Raw genomic sequence first — 22,133 nt, 5'->3', positions numbered from 1 at the left:
TAAAAAATATATAAATTTTATGTATTAATTAAATTTCACATATGAATATAGGTTTTTGACATTTTCGACATTTTTGACAGTGAGGTTTTTGACGTGACGGTTTAAACCATGGTTTAAACTGTCAAAAACTGTCACATGTCAAAAACCTGCCAACCCTGATTTCGAGATACATAAATAATTGATCACTTGTAATTTTATATGTATGTTTAATTACAAATACTTCATATTTCTAATAATTATCTTTACGGCAAAATTTTGGGTTTTTGACAATTGCCAAAAACTATGTCAAAAAGGGTTTTATGACGTGACTATTAAAACCGGATAAAACCCCCAATTGTCAAAAACTTGCCAACTCTGACTTGAGTACGCCCTCTGGGGAAAACTCGGATTTTATGTCTAGAGCTTCCTTGTTACCTTCTGATCAGATATATTTTTTTTGTATTTAAATTGTCAAAAATATTTTAAAATTTCCTCTAAACTTATTGTTAGCAATATGTTTAATTCAGTTATGATTTCCATAGAGTTTCCAAGCTTAAAATTTTTTAATCTGTTTGAAAATCAAGACAGAAACTAACATACTTCCATGATAATCCACACACCAATGATGGACGCATGCCTACTGTTGCCATAGGTAAAGAATTCTGCTGTGTGCTAATTTTGATTGCCAATACTAAACTCTGAATTATCTCTGCAAAGATTATCTGTTTTCTTAAGTAGATTTATCTGTGCAAAGATTATCTGTTTTCTTAAGTAGATTTATCTGTGCAAAGTTTTACAAAAAGTGGTTGGAGGAAAACCAGTTTAACAAAATTTGTGGGTTCACCTGAGGAAAAATTAAAAAAAATTTTTTTTTTGAGTTTTTATTTTATTTTTTGGCGAACCATATAGGTTCGCCAAAATATAGGTTCGCTTTTTGGTAGTTTTAAACCAATTTCTCTATAAATAAACTTTTTAGGTTTAATTCAACTGAATTGTTCTTATTGAACTGTTAAGATTTCTAATTCTTTTGATTATTATTTCAGTATGAATATGGTTAGAAACCACCTACTTAGTAGAAGTACTTTGAGTAGTGCTATTATTGGTGTTGTTCCAAAGGAAGAGCATCATCGTTGTGAAGAAGTATGAATTCAATATCTTACTTTTTTGTATATCATTATAGTTTGCCATGTGGTTAGTTTTAATCGGAACATTGTATAAACATTTTAATATGTAAACTTTTGATACTTCTGCATTATACAAGCTCAAATATATTGGGCTTTATTGTAAAGAGTTAAACATTTAAACACTTTATAAAGAGAGTTAAACACTTTATAAAGAGTTAAACATTGCTAAGAGATATTTTTTTGCATCGGTACCTGTTCATTTCCTCAGTAGTAGACGGATCACCGGTTAGAATCACCTTACTGTTGGGCTAATCGTGGTTTCCCTGTCCATGTAATTGCAAATTAGTTACATCAAAAAGTTTTCCACAAAGGCTAGTTTGTCCCAATGCTTAGTCTAGCAGATCCCTTGTTTTCATGGTTGGTTCAAAATTACGAGACTACAGAGATAGTCATGAACACAGAATTGTGTTGGCTTTTCAACACTCATTATAAAATAAAACTACTATCGCCTAGTTGCCAAAGGTATTTTAAGCTTGTAAAAATTTTTTAAAAAATATGTAGGGCTTCTCTAGTGGAGGTTACTAGTTATGCCCTTCAAGTTGGGTCCTCTTAAATGATTGTTTTTTAAATAGTTTTTCTCGAGCCACTGCTCGGAAGTCACCAAATCTAAGCAATTATTTTAGCATGGGTACCAATACAGAAATCTTTCCATAGCTAAAATTGTTATCAAGTTCACATATTAAAAAATGACCTAGTAAATTAATTATTTGTTAGAATTTATTACAATTAAATTATGGATGCTCATGTTTATTAGTAAATGTAATTATGTTTGTTCATTATGCTTAATTTTTAAAATATGTTATAAATAAAGAATTGAATGGCACCTATAATAAAAAAAGTAGCAAAGCATTTTCAAATCTGTAATAGAAATACAAATGTATTTATTAGTCAAAAAATGTTTTATGTTTTTTAATTTCAATAATTTATAATGCAATCTATGTCAATAATATTATGAATAGTTCTGCTACTGCTACATGGTCATTCAAAATGACAATATTTTGTCGATCTAATATGTATAAAATAAGAAATTTATGGTATTTCTGTGCTTGTGTAAATATTAAACTATTTTAAAAATTAACAAGCTACTTATAAAAGCATTTTATCATAAAGAATTTTCTGAAGCCAAATCATTAGATATTTATAACAAGACATGAAAATCATGTTACTTTAAATCATATTATTCTATTAACTTAAATGTTACTTATCCATAACCTTAACAGAATACAAACATAGCAAAAAATTAATTAACAGTTAACTCTTTCATGAGCCGACCAGATTGTGTAGGGGTCAGGGTACTGGCCTTGCCTCGGAATAGTTCTGGGTTCGAATCCTGGGCAAGGCATGGATGTTCTTTCATTCTCTACTATCTGTCCTTACTGTGGGAGTAACGTCGGCCTACCTATTATGGTGCCCCTGAAAGAGTGGCTTACAAAATGCCTGAATTGATGAAATGTTCACACAGGTGGGCATTGAAATTAATTAAAAAAAAAAACCTTTTCATGATATTTTTTATTTAGTTCATCAATATTTGTGGAAAACAAGCAAATATTTTATTAAGGAAGCAAACTTTTTACTACTTGACTTAATTTTGGAAGCTTGTAAACTTTCTTAAAATAATAAATGCTTAAAAGTAATTAAGTTTTTGCACAACAAGATTATTTGTATTGTTTTGTTTAAAAAAACTAAAAGTGTATAATTAAGAAACTGCGTGTTATGAAATTTTATGTCAAGTTATCTATAACTCTAAATGACTTATAAAGGTTATTTTTTTTATAATAAAATAAATTTTTAAATATTGTAGTTAAGTTTAGTTTATATTTAGTAATCTTTATTTATTACTTTTAGGAAAACTCACCTGTAATGCATTCCATTGGTACAGCTGGTATTGTAATTCAAGTCACTGGTACCAATTGGCCTAGGCCAGCATATACACTGCTTGTTACAGGTCTTTGTAGATTTAAAATTGAACGCATCACTGAAAAATCACCTTATTTAATTGCTAGTATTTGTCAGCTAGACAGATTGCCGGGTGAAGAAAATGGTATAATTTGTTTAAATAAGAAAAATTTATATCTTATTTTACTAAATTTTTGAGTAAAAGATTTTAAACATGTAATTTTTTGCATTAGATTATGTTATATTTTCAATGATTTTAGAAATAAAATAAATTTTTTTACATACATTTTTATTTCATCCAATTGAAAATAATTCTGCAAAAGTTATTGCTTCAATTGCCAAGTTATTAGTATATCAAAATTATTATAATCAAAATTTTTAAACAATTTAAATTTTTTTAAAAATTTTATTTATTATAGTTTCTGCATTAAAGGATAATTTTTAATTAAGAACTAAAGAAAATTTATTGTTTGCCTGTATTTTTTAGTAGTAATTATTTTTATTAGTATAAAGAAAAAGTAATAAATTTTTTTATTCAAACTAGAAATTTTGTTAAAATTTAGTTGAATGCTGTATCCAGACTAAATTATTTAGGATGGAAAGATGCTTTGTTTAAAATTGTTAATTACAATTGCCATTTTAATTACCAATAATGATACTCTTCGCAACTATACTGTACAGTGCGCAAAAAAAAAAAAAAAATCAACCTGGATACTTTCGTTCTAATGGATACTTTCGATTTTCATTTTCTAAGTGTCATTCTTTATGGTTTTTCAGGGTGACTTCAAATATGCTAATTAGTTAGAGTTAACTTTAATTAAGTTACATGATCGGACACAAAAACACACTTTTTTAGAATAAGCATAAATATATATATTTTTTTACATTCCCGATTCTTAAAATAAGACAAAATTCCGAAAAGATTGAATCATAAATTGTGGGGCTAATAAGTTATATATGTTTAGCGATAGTCACAAAAACAGGCAAGCAAAGTCACTGTTGCAAATAATTATTTTAAGATAACCCATAGACGAATTTAAGAGAGGAATACCTAATTTTATTCCATTGCTAAGTGACCAAGTTCAGTGAACAAAAAAAAAAAAAAAGTTAAAATAATGTTCTGTGATTGTTTGGACAGGTTTATTTATTAATAGTTGATAGAAAATATCTTGAAATTTCTAGGCAATAGATAATTTTTCAGCTGATTTCAAAAATCAAAGATTTTTTAAAATTTTTATTCAGTTTTTAAATTATTATTTTCTAAGCTTTAAGATCTGAAAAGAACAATTACCAATAGGTAAATTTTTCTTGTTTTAGCTTTCAAGCGATAATGTGTTTCATCCAAACATATTTTTATTCTGGAAATGACAAAACTATTGAGTAGGTTCATTGGAGCAATATCATTCTTATACTCTTATGACCAAATTTAGGAAAAATCGGTATACACTGTTTTTATAGAAAGTATAACTTTCTTGCTGCGTATTGGAATGTTTTTAAAAATTTTTTTATTATCAAAATCAGTTTGAAAAGTACGTAATTTTTATTACATTTTTTAAATCAGATGGTTATTTTAAAATTAGCGCAGCTTCGGAATCTTTTTACAAATTTCAATTTTAGTATTTTGCTGTTTAACAAAATAAGGCATTTTCCTAATAATAAATTATGCTACGATAATGTCTAGAGAATTGTGCTAAAGTCGAAAAGTCTCACTTGACATCTCTTTATGTTTGTTCTAAGTTAGCAGGCAATTAATTCTAAGTTTCTTTTTAACGAAAACTTGACAATAATTTAAAAAGGAATTTTTCTAGAAAAGAAAACCTAAATTAAAGTACTAAAAAAAATTGATTTGCATATTAATGAAAAAACTAATATACTTGGTAGCGTAAAGAATAAGATTATTAAAAATGTAAAATATAATCACAATCACAATGTATAATCATATTCTATCAGAAACATGCTTTCATAAAACTCAACATTCGTTGAATAAAATGTTTTATTCAAATCTCTTTACTAAATTACGAATAAATTTTTTGCAGCTGAAAAAGTAACATCATATTTTATAATTAGAAAAAAAGAGTTAGCAATCTGTTATTAGCGAAAAAAATATGTATGAAATTTTATGCTAAGCGCACATTAGTCAAGTTCCTTGTAAGTTAACCTCATTTAAATATTAATCGCCCCATTTAAATATTTCTTCACTGTTTTAAAAATAATTCATTTTAATTTTTCTCAGCTTCTATTACATTAGCCAACCATTTAGCGCACATTAGCCAAGTTCCTTGTAAGTTAACCTCATTTAAATATTAATCGCCCCATTTAAATATTTCTTCACTGTTTTAAAAATAATTCATTTTAATTTTTCTCAGCTTCTATTAAATAAAAACAGTTGAAGCTTTCGATTTTTCAATAGAAAAATAAGTAGATTTATTTTGTATAAAAAACTTATACCTCATAATTCAAAATTTTTTCATCCTCATTTAAATTAAATAATAAATAATTATTAAAATGTAATTTTTGCATGAAATTATCTTTGGGTAAATGAGTTTGCTGTCCTGACCAAACAATGGGGACCATATATCTCAGATTGCGGCTACCCCCTATATTTTGAAGATTAAGAATTGAAATATGTAAGAAAAAAATTTATTCATAGAAAGTACATTTTTGTGTTCGATTTCGTAACTTAATTAATAGTTTGCACTAAATAATTAGCATATTTAAGGTCACCTCCAGGAACCATTAAGATTGACACTTAGTACGTGAAAATCCGATCATTAGAGTGAAAGTTGTTCAGTTTAATATTAGTTCAGTCTTTCTATGAAAAAAAATTTATTCATAGAAAGTACATTTTTGTGTTTGATTTCATAACTTAATTAATAGTTAGTATTAAATAATTAGCATATTTGAGGTCTCCCCGAGGAACCATTATGATTGACACTTAGTACGTGAAAATCCGATCATTAGAGTGAAAGTTATTCAGTTTAATATCTTTTATGTGCACTCATTATTAAAAGTTTACTTCTGCAGAAACAAATTATTTTATTCCAATGTTGCTGAGGAAGATGTTGTATATTTTTATGAAATCTTTTATAAGCCTATAATATGTTATTACCCTAATTATTATTTTTTGAAAATTTTTTTTGGTGAAAATGATTATATGAGTGCCATAAATGAATAAGTAAAGGTAATAAAAAATATTAATTTTTTTCATGTAACTCACCCCCCCCTTTTTTTTTGCGTATTTTAGAGTCTGAGGAGTTAAACACTGAATTATCAGATTTGATGGAACAATTTAGAGAGCAAGCAAATAAATTGATTGACATGCTTGATTTATCTATACCTGCTGTTTTAAGATTAAAGGTAAAAAAATTAAATATTTTTATTTCCATTTATATCTGCCTAAACTTATCTAGCTCTCTTTGTTTAAATGTTGACATTTTTAATTGTTACATTTTGAATAAAATGTTATGACATTTTTAATCACTCGTTAATTATGATCATAACAGAAATATTGTTTGAATGATGTTGTTATCCAAGAATTTATTGAGGATTAAATTTTTTTTGAATAAAAATTATTAAATGTTATTTTTTAGTTTTAAAGTTTTTTTAAACATATCACTTTAAAAATGAGTGAAATAATTTTTTATAATTTATTTTTAAAATTTATTTTAAGGACTAATATTAATGTTAATTTTAGTGTTTTACATTTTTTGCAATATTTTCACAACTTTAATAACATATTTTTTGGCGTCTAAGGTGGCCCCTTCTGTTAATTACAAAATGGTGCATTCAGCGTTAAAGTCGACCTCTGAATTTACATTTACAGTAGAGTCTTGATAATTGGAGGTTGGTGGCATCGAACCTACCTCAAACTTTCGAAAAGAGTTAATATTACTCGAGTTCCTAGCTCGAGGTGGGCTCGGTGCCACACACTTCAAACTTCGAAAGCTTAAAATTTAATCAATATTAAAATAAATGGAAACAAAACAATTTTAAAATTTCAGTATTCAATTGAAAAATATATTATATTTAAGTAAAATTTACCTACATTGGAGGATCAGGTTATATTTATTACATTACACCAAGTTACAATATTCATTAGATTGCTACATCAGGTTAATTGTACTTTAAAATAATTGTCTTATGTTTTTTGTTTTAATATGCTATTAACATGTTTCAGTGTTTAACACCCAATATCGTTTTTCAACACGTGTTGTGTGTGTGTTGGTCATTATTGAGAGCGAAACTAACTTTATGGGAAACTCGAACAATAGAAATTGGAACTATTGAGACTCTATTGTATTAAAAAACAAATTTCTATCTAAATGCAAAATTAGAAAACTTAAAGATTAGAAAAAAATAATTTTTAATAATATGAAGAATTAGTCAAAGTTTTTTTACCTTATCCCTTATTGTATTTTAATAAGATGATAGGAACACATAAAAAAGTGTGCCAGTTTTTCCTATTTGATTCTCAAATAAGGACGCGTGGTATTCTGATGAATGAATTCGTGATATTTAACTAATTTTAAGAATGTAACACAACTTTTAAAACATATGTGTTATGTACCAAATCCTTTTAGATGTGTGGAAAAATGTTGATGCAAATGTAATAGTTAAATTTCTTTTGAAAGACATTTGGTATATGTTGGTTGGTAAAAAGAATTTCCACAACAGCCCATTGTGGGCTAGGGGTGTGTGGTACCCAGTGATATTTTGTGTCTTATATGCATATTTTGTGTCTTATACCTTATATGCATTCAAAAAAGATAAAATGCAATTTATATACCATTCAATTTTGGTGAAATCGTATTATTATTTTAGTTTAATATTTTTTTAGCGCTTACTACATTCATTACCAAGTGAAAGTCTCCCTGATGTATGTGCTGCTATTGTAAGAGCTTCTTTCAATGAAAGGTTGCAGATATTGGATGCAGTAGATCTTGCTGAAAGATTTAAAAAAACATTGCCATTGTTAGTTAGGCAGATAGAGGTTAGTTGTTGCCTACTTTTGTTTTTCACTATTTAGTTAAAAAAATTTCTGTGATTTTTTTCTCACGTCATTTTAAGATGGTTCTTTTAATTATACTTCATAGCAAATTGTTGTTTTATTTTAATTTTCAGTAAATGAATATTGCATTCATGTGCTTTGATTTTCCTTCAAAGCAATGGTTAAAAGTAGCATAAAGTTATTTAACAGTTTTATAGTTATTAGCAGAATAATTCCTCATGGAAGATTTATTTTAATTTTTTTTTAATATACTATATTTATGGAGTAAGCTCTAATACTTTTCAATTCAAAATACAATAGTGTTAAACATATTATTTAAGACAGTGTTACCCAAAGTGTGGTATGTGTACCCCGAGGGGTACACATTCTTATACGAAATATCTTGCAACAAACGAAAATTTAAAAAGATTTTGTTTAAAAACAAAGCTAGCTATGAAAATTTATGATTACATATTTTTCTATTGGCTATTTTTTGCAGAGTTAACAGTTAATAATTAGTGATGCCAACAACAGCCAGTTGTGATTTTTAACTTTTGTGCAATTTTTTTATAGTGAAAAATACATTCATTTTTTTTTATTAGTGGTACACAGCATTACGAAAAATTTAGAAAGGGTACACAAAAGTCATAAGTTTGGAAAACACTGATTTAACATGATGATTTTGCCCTAACCAAGATTAGAATATATTGTGTGTTCACATCATTAGCAGATAATATATTTTTTATTAAATAATAATATGTGCTTTTTTTATTATTTTTTTAAAATTTTCTTTAAATATTTTATTGTTTCAATAGGGTCTTCAGATTTTGCAGAAGACTCAAAAAGAAGAAATTGTACCTCTTGACATAACAAAACTTCCATTTGGAAGAAATAAATTGTTTGACTTTGACAAAGGTGGTGATGATATTGCAGCACTAGAGAAGAAAGTGAGGTGAGTAGTTTATGTTTTAAATATTAACTGGTCAATAAGTCAAATGGTCATTAAGTTTTTGCAAGTTGAAAGAATTTAAAAAAAAAATCTTTCTGAGTATTTTTTTTCTTGTTCAATTTAATTTAAGTTGAATCTATAAGGTTAGTTGCGATCAAATTTTGCTCCTGTAGAAATTTGTTCTCTAATTTGATGAATAAAAAAAAATCAAATGCTATTAATTTGGTTCTAGGGATACAGATATGCCAGAACATGCTAAAAATATAGCATTGCAAGAAGTTCAGGTAATTATATATTTAATTATTTCTAATGGTATCTGTGATTTTAATTGTGTGCTAATTTTAGTTTTCATGATATTTCAGAGGTTAAAAAGAATGCCATTTCACATGCCTGATCATGCTGTTTCAAGGTAAATCACTATGTTCATTTAGTTTAAGTGCAAATGTATTTTGCACTTATTTAAAACATATGTGAATAAATTGATTTAAATGTTTTCTAAAGCATATAAATTTGAAATATTTTTAGAAATTATATTGATCTGATGTGTGAATTACCTTGGAGTAAGGTTTCACCAGAAGTGATTGACATTATGAAATCTAGGTATGTTTATTTCATTTGATTACAGTACATTAGAATTATTTGCTTACAAGAAAGATTTAGATGCTAATTATTATGGTCATATTTTAAATCATATTATTGTTTCAAATCAGTTTGGCTGTAAAATATTTGTAATTATTTGCTTATAGGAAAGATTTGGATGCTGATCATTATGGCATGCAGAAACTGAAGAAAAGAGTGCTAGAATATTTAGCCGTAAGACAATTGAAGAATTCACTGAAGGGTCCCATATTATGTTTTGTTGGCCCACCTGGAGTAGGAAAAACTAGTGTTGGGCGATCTATTGCTCAATCACTTGGAAGAGAATTTCATAGGTATATAATATTTATTTAACCAGGTTCAAAAGTGAGGCGAGCTTGGATCATTTAACTCTTTGACACAGATTTTTTATTAAACATAATCTTCATATTTTTTCATTATTTGGAATAAATTTACATCAAAATAAGGGGGAAATATTATTAGCATTTTGACAATTATATTAGCATTTTAACAATTTATGGTCATTAAATACACCATAAAACTTTGGTGCCTTTCTCTGCATTAAAGGTAAAATCTTCCAGACGGGGCTCACTTCGAAACAATAGTTTTTCAAATTCGCACTTATTTAGATATAAGGAAAACAGCTATTCCAAATTGAAATTTTTTAATTTACAAAATCAGTGATGAATTTTTAAATATGAATGAAAAAAATTTTAAACTACTTTTTTGGTTTTATATTTTAGTATAAATATAATTCTGATAAGCTAACTTTTTTTAGTAACTATTAAACTATTTTTTATAATTTAAAAAAATACAAAAAATTTTTTTTTTGTAATTAAAATGTCCAAAAAAAAATTTATGAAACAGACACTGGTGTTCCATCTGTGTCAAAGGGTTAATACATTTGTGACAGTTAATATGCATTATTTTATAATGAAAATATATCGGTATGAGAACTGTCTGTTTCAATGAATGTAATATTGGAAATTCCTGCTTGCATAAACATAATTTTACTATCACAATTAATTATTTCAAAATCCCATGAAATCCAAATGTCATTCAGCAATATTTATTGTAAATGATTTCATAGATTTAATTGTATAAAGATATGGTATTCGTTTTTGTGTATGTAGAGTGCTTTACCCTCTAGTATGCATTTACAAAATTGAATATATTGATGTTGAATCTTAGTTATGAATTTTCGTTGCAGAATTTCTTTAGGTGGTGTCTGTGACCAAGCTGATATTCGGGGACATCGTAAAACATATATTGGATCAATGCCTGGAAGAATCATTCAAGGATTAAGGACTGTTGGAGTAAAAAATCCTGTATTTCTCTTGGATGAAGTGGATAAATTGGTAAATTTCTTCTAAAAAATATGTTTTAAAATGATATGAAATATTTTTAATACATATTATAGAGCAAGAATGAAAACAAAAGTTAAGGAAAATATTAATTTAACAAATTTTAGATTTCATTTTTATAAACTCACTTTAGTTCCATTAACCAAGTTTATTTGTATAATTTTTTGATTTCTGTTTTGGATGTATTTGTAACAGTTATTAAAAAGCAACTTGATTGAATTTGAAATAATTATGACAGAAATTTATTCTCAACCGATTGGGAAAACGTGTGTTGAATTTAAAAAGAAAGTTATTTGAAAAGAATTGTTTGAAAATTTCAATTTTAGAAATAATTATTTTTAACTTAAAAAATAAATATTTTGGTTTAATGATTTGTATGATATATAGTGTTGTTTTGGATAATGTTAAGCTGCTCAGTTAATGCTAAGGTTGCCTCAGTTTCCAAAAAAATAAACGCTTGCTCATCATTTATATTGTCGTAGATATTTTTCTAACTAATTTTTATTGTATCTTTTCCAGTAAACATTTCATGTTATTTTTGTATACAATGTGTTAATTTTTGTTTATAAATAAATAAAAAAACTTTTTCTTGATATCTTTATTTTGTTAAACAAAATCCCCATTCTTTATAATGCTAAACAATTTTGGAAAATATTCTAATTTGATTGAATTTAATGAAAAATTAACAAAACTTCTAATCATTTAATGATAAATCAGCTAAAGCAAATATTTCTAGTCATAAATATATATGAACAGTTGTATTCAGTTATGTAAAGTTAAATTTGATGTTAAAATGTAATAATTAAAATATTATTGATGTTTTTAATTGTGCATGCATCCACTATTTATTGATCTAGTGCAGACATTATTTGACCTAATTGATACAGAAAAATTTCAAACTAAAGTAGTTTGTCCTGAAGGAATCTTCATCAGAAAGCCTTGACCCACCCTTTGCTATTTATTGTGCCAAATATGATGATGAATATTTTATGAATTCATTTTCAATTAAAGTTTTAATTTTCTTCATAAAGGTGTTTTTTTTAAAAGTTGATTATGTTCTTAAATTATGTTAATATTTATTGTATGATAATAATGGCTATTTTATTTTTCATTATAAATTGAGTTAGAAACATTGTTTCTATTGATTTAAATTTCCAATTATCACTTGTGTTTCTTAAAATCTCAATCATGTTTTGTGATTTTGAATGTAAATTTTTTTTTTCAGACAAAAGGCTTGCATGGAGATCCATCAGCAGCTTTATTAGAAGTATTAGACCCTGAACAAAATTGCACCTTTACTGATCAGTATCCTTTTTATTTTTTGTTGCTGATAAAAATTACCTAAATGCAGTTTCAAAATATTTAGCTGATAATGTATTTTTTGTGTAAATTAGTTTTAATTTTAATTATTGCTCAGTTTTTTAATTGATCTTTCATTTTTATTAGGAAATTTTGTATTTTTCTTAATTGAATACTAGTTATCTTAATGTTCCATTTGATTTATCTCAAGTTTTATTTATAGCAACTGCCAATACAATTAGTTCTATTCCTCCTGCCCTGTTAGACAGAATGGAAGTAATTAAATTACTTATTTGACTTTGCATCTATTACTTATTTGTATTTTATTTTTTTTTAGAAAAGAAGGAAATTATAAAGTTTGTCCTTTTTGGGATTTAAACTTGCTAGTCAATATTTTTTCAAGTTTTCTATTAAAATGATTTATATTGTTGGATTCTTATTGAGACTTCTGTAATATTTTAACAAGTACTACTTCATGAAATATCAAAATTCACTTTTTATTTTATTGCAGGTTATAACAGTACCTGGTTATACACATGAGGAAAAGGAACACATTGCTAGAAATCATTTACTCCCGAAACAATTAAAGGAACATGGTTTGACACCAGATATGTTACAAGTGACTGATGAAGCTATTCGACTAATTAGTATGTTTCTTCTTTTATAAACTTATCTTTCTCATCATTTACCAAAACATTAGATTAAATCTTTTGTTTATGATTATAATTTATGAACTTATATTGTGATAAATAGTTAAAGTATGGTTCTTGGAATGATTTTATGAATCTCTTTCTTTAAATAAAATTAACAACTGATAGACTAGCTTACATTAAAGTTAAATTAGTATGAGATGTGCTTAATATTATATTATTCATGCACTTGTCCTATGATATAATTTTAATGTTGAACTTTTTTGGGGACAAAATCATGAGTAGAAAGAATGACAAGTCATTTTTAAAATTTCTGTTGCAAATTAAGTATTCACCACTTTGAGGATTAAATATTGCGCTATTTCATTTTGTAGATATTCTAGACTTTATTGTCTTTCTTTCTGGTGAGAGTATCTTTAAAAATTTACTATAAACTTTTCCAGTAATAACTCTAAAAGTTGACTAGAAATAGTTTTTAAAATATAGTTTTCTTATGCATTTTTGTTTCATTAAAATAAATGTGGAATTTCATTATGTAATAATGAGGAATTTCATTACATAAATGGAGAGGCATTCAAATTTTTTTTCTGAATATTTGAACTACTAGTTATAAAAAATTCATCTGCAAATGGAATGTTTCTTATCCATAAAAGTAAAAACAGCCACAATTTTTTTTTTACTTGAAACATTAACTTGAATCTGCATTGTGTTCCTAACATTGTTATTAATGTTTAAAAGTATTTAAATAAAAATAAAAGTTTCCTGAAACAGTAAACAACTTCCACTCTATTCAAATTTGCACTGAAAATCACTAAAATTGCTTTTTGTCAAATTATATAGAAAAATAAAGTGTAATTAATTGTTAGTAACTGAGTGGAAAATATGACAGGGCTACGGTAGAGCTAAATTTTTAAATTTCTTTTGTAGCAAATTACTGAATTTTAGCCGTACCACTATTGATAGCTACCTATATTTCTTTAAATAAACTTAATATGTAGTAATGAAATACTAAATTAATAAAGTTACCATTAACATGCTAACAGAGTGGAAGTGTAACAGGGGGAAAAATAAATTGAACTTATATAATGACAATATTTAAAGTGTTAACATTATTCAAAAATAGATTATTAATTAAAAATAGAAATGAATCCCAAGTCTCTCGACTTGGGATTCATTTCTGCAAACTTAACAGAAGTAATTTAATACAATAATTATAGTAACAGAGTGAAAAAAATCGTGGGAAAAAATTGAAATATTTGATTTTTACTTTAAAGTACTTTTGAAACTGTATGTTAGATGAGCTGTACTTGATACTTCACACAACACAATTTTCACTAGATAATTTAAAATTATTTTCAAATAACAGCAGACTCATTTGCAGTAAAATAAGAGGCAAAGAAGGTTGGGATATAGCAATTTAGCTGTATCTGAAGTATTAAAAAGGTATTACACAGACATTATTTTTACAATACTAATTTCTATGCATATACATTTACCAAAAACGAATAGTATGTGTATTTGAATGTTTAAAAATGTCATCTTATTTCATTTATTAAAGTCGTGGGACATCAAAAGTGCACTTTCTTTTAAAAGGACCCACGTATCTGCAAAATAAATTGTATGATTCAATAAATAGTTTGAAATATGCTATCAAAATAGTAGTTCAGGTATGGGTATAAAGAGAGGTGATTTTATCAAATACATTGGCCTCTTCATAATTTGAAATAACAAAGCAATATGAAGCCTAATTCTCTTTTCTGAAATTTCCCTATGAAACTACATTAAAATTTATTTAGAATTCTTTCTTTTCTTTTTTTGAATTTAAAGTCCGATGTTGAGGAAATCAAAAAAATTCTGATATCTAAAAGTAAATCATTTGCATTTATCCAATGTGAAGGCTTTAGTTCAACTCTTGATTATAAAAATACATTTTTCACCAGGACACACTTAAATAGGTAAAGGCAAAATAGAAACTTAAATATCATTAAAAAATCTAAATAATTCTGTTAATTTGAGCTGAAACTGTTTTATTTAACGCAACTGTATCTTGAAAATGTGCATAGTCAGTACATATTTAATTATCAATCTAAATTCTTTATTATGTATCTTGTTTTGTAAGTGTATTATTACTTATTATTTACAATAAATGATGATTCTGTTTTTCGAAAATGAATAATATTTTATTTAACAGTTGTCAAGTATACTCGAGAGGCAGGTGTCCGTGGTTTGGAGAGAAAATTAGGGGCCCTGTGTCGTGCTGTGGCAGTTCGAATTGTGGAAAAAGAAGCTGCTTTACGACCAAATGATGATCAGATGAATATTAATGATTCTAAAACTTCAATCACTCCAAATGAGGAGGTTCCTGTTAACTGTCAAAATTTTGCATTAAGTCCTATTGCTCCTTTACCAGAGCTACCATTTATTTTAGATGAGGAGGCTGTTTTAGATATATTAGGTGTAAGTAATCTTTTAAAAATAAATTTATTGATTTCTTTGCAAATTATAAATATGCTTACTTAATATTAAAAAAAGCTAATTAGTCTTCTTTATATATCATTACATTTCATAAATTGCAACTGAATATGGCACATTTGAAAATATGAGTAGTTTAAAATATTTATTTTTTAGTTTTGTAAAAATATTATTATTGGGTATTTACAATACTCTTGAAAGAGAGTTTGTAGTCCTAAAGGTTTAAGAATTGGACAACCAGTATAAGAAGAGGGCTGCTTGCCAATGTCTTTATAGGAAGGATTTGGCTCACCCTATCCTTTCCTGCTACTGATGATAATGAAATAAAAATCCTTGGTTATGCTAAACAATTTTCATCCAATATGCTATGAAAAATGTATCTTGGAATAATGAATTTGTTGATTAAAGAGATCATATAAAGATGTCAAACAGAATTGGGTAAATTTTATCCATATTAATTTGTTGTAAAATTTTATGGTTTATGAAAATGTAATATTTCAAGATTAAAAATTGATATATAATTTTATTTAACTACATTCACACTAATTAAATTTTAACAGAAAAAACTCTGTCATTAATAATAATTTTTAAGTTCAGATAAAATAATTCATATTTAAAAATTATTATAAGAAATAACTTTTTTTTTTACACAAATCAATACTAAATTCATCAAATCCATCTTTTAGCAGATCATTTATATTATCTTATTTCAGGCAATAATACTTGCTTATAATTTTATACTGAACTATAAATATGCATTTTCATTTTAAAGAAATGATACTTATAATTTTTTATTTTTTTTTACAATCTTTACTCTTAGACACCTTTATATGAAAGTGAGATCTCTGGCCGAATAATCCAACCAGGTGTTGCGATTGGCTTGGCATGGACAAGTGCAGGTGGCCAAATAATGTATGTGGAAGCCACTAAAATTGATGGAGATGGTCAATTAATACTGACAGGACAATTAGGAGAAGTAATGAAAGAGTCTGCACAGCTAGCATTGAATTTAGTTCGCTCTCATTGTCATGAAGTAAGTTAATTTTTTTCCGTAAACGATAAACAAAATAAAGACATTTCTCTTGAAGTTTTTTGTTCAGCTGTAACAATTCCGATTTTCTTTCCATATACCTTTGCAATTAGGAATGAATAATAAAGAATGTAATATGAATGTTCATAATGTGTATTTAGTATATTAGACTTGTGTATTACTACACAATTAATTAATAGTATATGATTTTCTCTGTATACAAAATTTAATGCTTTCTAATGAAAAATTTGTGCTGGTAAAATCGCCAAGAAGACATATTTATGTCGTTAAGTTAAACATACTAATTGTTAAGTTATCTCTAGCTTTTTAGTTAAGGGGTCAAAGTCTTGTTTTTTAGCTACTTTTAAAAGCTGCTAGTATAGTAAGTTGTAGGTGGCTATATTTAAGGTTCAATGCATATCTACCCATCTACAACGATACGAATATATATTTGAATTAATTTTGAATTTTGCAAGTTATAGTCAATGGTAAACTATAAAAGTTACTCTCTCTCTATATATATTATATATGTGTATTATATATNAATAAAAGATATATATACAGAGAGAGAGAGTAAATTTTATAATTTACCTTTAACTGTAGCTTGTAAAATTAATTCAAATTTATGTATACATATACATGCTTTTTTATTATTCTTTTAAATTCAAAATTTGTTCAGATAAATTTAAGAAAAAGGTCTGAAAGATATGCTGCTGTCTGTACCTTGTCTTTTAGGTTTACATTCAACTGCCTGAGCCATTCTCTTATTTACATTTCTTCCAACCATCTAAACCATTTTCTTGTTGTCGCATAAATTAATTCTTCCCTTTGTTATTTAATGAAGAAGTTGCTATTTAAGAGAAATTTCTTCACTAAATTACTCAAATGTGAAATTACTCTCTCAGTAAAATATTTTAACAAATTAAGCTTCCATGAATATTTTATTTTATTTAGGTTTTGTTTAAAACTTTTCTTAAAATGAAAATATAGATTTTATTGAAAAAATAAATTTAACCTACTCTTAATTTTATTTAAAGTAATAGATTATACTTTAAATTTGATAAATTACCACTAATTTTCTGAAAATATAAATTTTTTCTACAGTACGGCATAAGGGTTTCTAGTGGTGCAGATTTGATGGAAGGTACCGATGTGCATATTCATTTTCCTGCAGGAGCAGTCGGCAAAGATGGTCCTTCAGCTGGTATAACAATATTTACTGCATTAGTATCATTGTTTACAGGACGGATTGTGAGGTCTGATGTTGCTATGAGTGGGGAAATCACATTAAGAGGTTTGGTTCTTCCGGTAAGTAACTGAAATATTTTAAATGTTGGTAAATTTGTCAATTTACCAACATTATTTTATAAGTGATTTATTTAAAAAGCTAGTTTAAAAAGCAATAGATGCAAAATTAACTATTAAATATGATTCCCTCTATATATACTTATTTTAATGACATTAATTCTATTTAACTTGCTTGTATGCTCCTTCAAGTTTGTTGTCAGGCATAACATACTATGCAAAAAATCTGTAATTTTATTAATTTGTTGATTAATGGCCCCACAAAGTGGCACTAGTAAACAATATTCTGATAAATAGTGATCATCTGGCATTCATTGTATGATATGCATATCGGTAAAACATTCCTCCGAGATTCATACAATGCATTTGTTTAAATAAATTAGGTTGCATTTATGCGAACATTCTGTTAATGAAGAAGACAGAGCTTTTACTCAAAATTTTACCTTAAAATTACCTCTTCGGCAATTTATCACTTTTTCATTATTATTTTGCAAACCGCAAACAAAAGGCCAAAGTACTGCTTTTTCTTCTGCAAAATTTTATTAGAATAAAAATTACGTGGGAATTACAGGTTTTTGGGGTAAAATTAAATTTTTTCCCGGTGTGTACAAATGCTGTGAAGAATTAATTTAGCTGCATTCAATTTTGTGCATAAATAAACAATTAATGGTTCAAATCTGACAAAATATTTTGTTAATATGGGTTTAATATAATAAGTTTTGCTTTACAAATTATGGTTGTGCAACTGTTAGTCTTTTATTGTAGTGCAAAAGAAAATTTTGAAGTTTCTATTCTAGAGCATTCACCGACAACTATGTATTTTACACTATTGACTCCAAAATATCCAGTTTGTATGATAATTTGATGAATATAGTGTTATTGATGAAGCAAGTCGATGAAAATAGCATTTAATTTTTACCCCTTTGGTGTTTTTGTTAATGTTTGCGTCATATTATATAATTTCGTTTTGCTAAGGCTTAAATATGCAAATGAAGTTAAAATTTGATTATGTATAGGACTAGAAGAAAGTTATATTATCCCCTTTAAATTTTCTGAATCTGATGTTTACAATTCTATTTTTCTACATATAGACTCTTGTGTGTTGTATTGTGATTTTTCTTTGTAATAGTCAAAAATATATGATAACCATTTTTAATTGTTCAAGATGATTATATATATATTTTTCTTTTCGTGAATATATTTCTTGATTTGAGATACACAACTTCACAAATCTCTTCAAGATGTAGCAGATATGAAATAATTAATGCCAACAATCCTAGTGTTTATTGTAATGATATTCTTGCAGATTAAGTAAATCTAAAAATTATTCTATGTTTTTTTTTCACAGTCTTAATGTGTAATTACAGTTGTCATGAAACTAATTTTTGTTGCAGTAAGCTACGTTAAAAACAGTTCTTCCTTACTTATTATCATTTTAAAAATAATTTTTTTTTTCATTTCTTATGGCTTTCATTTACTTTTATTATTAAGATGTTTGATATTATGTGTATTCCTCATTATCATAGATGTAATATAATATTCTTGTGAGTGTACAAATTTTAAATTATACTATAACTATTTAATTTCAGGTTGGAGGCGTTAAAGAAAAAGTACTTGCTGCACATAGAACTGGTATGAGAAGTTGTATATTACCTAGTAGAAATGAAAAAGATCTTGCTGATATACCACAATCAGTACAGGTATAAATCATAACTTGTTTACTTTTTAAATTCATAAAAGTTTTTAATTAAATCCTAATCTTATTTTTCATTAATTTAAATAGCAATTAATTTCACTGGTGTATAAAAAAATATTGGAAGAACACTATTAAATTATACAGAAATAATTCTGCCTGTAAAAGTAATATAATTTAAAATTATATAAAATATTATTTTATATAAGAAATATATTAAAATTAACTTTTAGTTCTACAACAAATTTTACCTAATTTTTTTTGTTGCTGTGTATTATTTTACTTAAAAAGTTTTAAGCGAAAATAAATGGTGCTATAAATAAAAGCTTTTGAATGAGGGAGATTTTTATGGTTTTCCTCTCCATGCAACACAAATGCGGGTTAGTTCCACCAAAATGTTCTCCACGAAGACAAACTTCTTTCGACACTTGATCCAAGAGATCCTTGTCTTCTGGATTGGGTTTAAAATTACAAGGCTACAGGGTAAATCCAAAATCGGGTCAGCTGTTCAAGGATGGTTATAAAATTATTTAACCAGATTTCAGCACAAAATATGAGCAGAAAGTCTTCCTATATTTAATATTTGTAGCCAAGATTAATTAAAATCTGCTAAATTAAAAGAAATTACTGATATGAAAATACAGGTATCTTACACCCATTTACAACTTTATTATTATTGTTTAACCTAATTTTGAATTAATGTATATTTGTTTTCTAGAGTGACATGAATTTTTACACATGCACTCATGTTAATGAAGTTCTGCAAGCTGCTTTTGATGGAGGCTTTCCTGTATCTCCAAAAATACCAAGCAAACTTTAAAGATTTTTTTTTTTTGTGTGATGTTACAAAAGTTATGTGACTTAAACTTTGAAAGTATGAAAACTTTTTCTGTGATAATATTATACATAAAAAAAGATGATTGGATCAATCATAATGTTGAGTATAATTAATATTTATCATATTATATACATTTCCAATTCTTTATCAATCTTTCTTAGTTGGTATAACTTCTTGATCATTTATGTAAATTGCTAATGGTTCGTGTGTAAAAAAAAAACACTATTTGTAAATAAAATATTTTTATATTTATTGTGAACTGATTCTCTTTGAAAAATATGCACAGTATTAAATGCGAAGTTTATAAAGCATGCTGCTCTGGAAATACAATAAAAGTATAATAATGATTAATGCAAGATAATTGAAAAATTTTACTATAATTTAGATAGGTAACAAAGTTCTCTTCATAGTTAGGCAGTTAGAATTCTGATACTAACACGTGGATAGTACAGTGTGCAAAAAAAAAAAAAAAAACCACCCTGAATAACTTTTGATTTAATGATTGGCTCTTCATATTCTAGGACTAAATCTCAATGGCTTGAATGAGTGACTTCAAATGTGCTAATTAATAACTGCAGACTATATTTAAAGTTACAAAATCAGACTTTTTCAGAATTGGTCAAAAATATATCTGACTGTTTTGAAATTCAATTTCCCTGGAACTATTCACCGATTCTGCCCAAATTTTGTATTTTGCCATGCAAAATTGTATTTGTTAAAATAATGCAAAAAATTGTATACATAACAATTCCAAATTTTTTTTTCCCGCATGGAATTATCTTTAGATAATTGAATTTTATTACTGTGTGAAAAATTTCACAACATGTAGCGAAATACGGAAAAAGTAAAATAAAAATTTAGGGATGCAAACTTTGGGACCATATTTCTCAGATTCTATCTTCTAAATTTTGGCTGTCAGAGATCTGAATCCATCGATAAAAGCTACGTTCATTCAGAGAAACTATGTTTTTGTAACTTAAAATTGAGTACTGGAATGTGAAGATGCAATCATTAGATCAAAAGTTTTTCAAGGTGGTCCTTTTATTATGCGCACTGTACACATTCATATACATTATATATTGCAATATCTATGGTATTGTATAACCATATGGTATGTAATAGATATGGAAAATGTTTCACGTGGTTTCTGCCTGTAAGCTAATAGAAATTGTTATTTGACATACTATAGTAGTTTAAAAGAAGTAGCCCACTAAATGACAGTATTATCAGCATAGTTATAATAAAAGGAAAACAGTATAAAAATCAGTTTGAGTTCACTGGAGCTTTACCTTGTTTTGTTCTTCCTTATTTTGGAAGAACACTAACTGTAGACAGGTACATCAAGGCTGTTCTTTAAAAGCTCTTCTGCCACCATGAAGTGTAACTTTTTTTTAATCCAATATTATACTATTTTTATCGCTGTTTGTTGAGATTGCAATAGTTAGGTTGTCAGTTGCACAAGCCCATTTTATGTGAACAATAGGCTGATGTTTTGATAAATTTGATTTAATTTTTTTTGAAATATTTGAAAAAGTTATTGCATTGTTTGGATTTAAAAAAATAAAGATTAAAAAATTATTCATCAAAATAGATACGAAAATATTGTCCATTATATATATACATATAATTGATGATGTTTGTAAAATGTTTAATAATTTTTTTTAAATATTCAACCACATTGGCTATTTTAAATCTTAGGTGATACATTACAGCAAGATATAGTATATATGGATTCACTTCGATTTTAGGGCATTTTAACCCTTGCTTTTTTATTCTCTTTGACAGAAGAGCTTTATAAAAACACTCTTAAGCTATTAAAAGATAAAGCTAAATTTTTTTTTTTTAAATTTGTCAATAACACAAACTTAAAACACAAGTTGATTTTCACTC

The 22,133-nt window shown here is 26.5% G+C and overlaps 1 protein-coding gene across 3 annotated transcripts in view; it reads left to right on the top strand.

The window, feature by feature from the left end:
- LOC107443263 (lon protease homolog 2, peroxisomal) overlaps window positions 1-20,495 on the top strand; it is a 24,456-nt gene extending 3,961 nt beyond the window's left edge. For all 3 annotated transcript variants that reach the window (XM_016057073.4, XM_043053029.2, XM_016057075.3), the window contains exons 2-19: window positions 1,023-1,119; window positions 3,009-3,204; window positions 6,304-6,416; window positions 7,897-8,049; window positions 8,862-8,998; window positions 9,228-9,279; window positions 9,358-9,404; window positions 9,521-9,595; window positions 9,742-9,927; window positions 10,803-10,950; window positions 12,182-12,261; window positions 12,435-12,531; window positions 12,767-12,902; window positions 15,097-15,362; window positions 16,198-16,410; window positions 17,512-17,715; window positions 19,302-19,412; window positions 20,124-20,495. In XM_016057073.4, the coding sequence (XP_015912559.1) occupies window positions 1,023-1,119; window positions 3,009-3,204; window positions 6,304-6,416; window positions 7,897-8,049; window positions 8,862-8,998; window positions 9,228-9,279; window positions 9,358-9,404; window positions 9,521-9,595; window positions 9,742-9,927; window positions 10,803-10,950; window positions 12,182-12,261; window positions 12,435-12,531; window positions 12,767-12,902; window positions 15,097-15,362; window positions 16,198-16,410; window positions 17,512-17,715; window positions 19,302-19,412; window positions 20,124-20,225 (2,413 nt within the window). In that variant the 3' untranslated portion in view covers window positions 20,226-20,495. The remainder of the gene's footprint in view (window positions 1-1,022; window positions 1,120-3,008; window positions 3,205-6,303; window positions 6,417-7,896; window positions 8,050-8,861; window positions 8,999-9,227; window positions 9,280-9,357; window positions 9,405-9,520; window positions 9,596-9,741; window positions 9,928-10,802; window positions 10,951-12,181; window positions 12,262-12,434; window positions 12,532-12,766; window positions 12,903-15,096; window positions 15,363-16,197; window positions 16,411-17,511; window positions 17,716-19,301; window positions 19,413-20,123) is intronic.
- Window positions 20,496-22,133: the final 1,638 nt, after the last annotated feature.

Source organism: Parasteatoda tepidariorum, chromosome 6 (genome assembly GCF_043381705.1).
Source record: "Parasteatoda tepidariorum isolate YZ-2023 chromosome 6, CAS_Ptep_4.0, whole genome shotgun sequence".
Classification (NCBI taxonomy): Eukaryota; Metazoa; Arthropoda; class Arachnida; order Araneae; family Theridiidae; genus Parasteatoda; species Parasteatoda tepidariorum.
The sequence above is the reverse complement of the archived record's forward strand: the minus strand, read 5'-3'. Positions and strand labels throughout refer to the sequence as shown.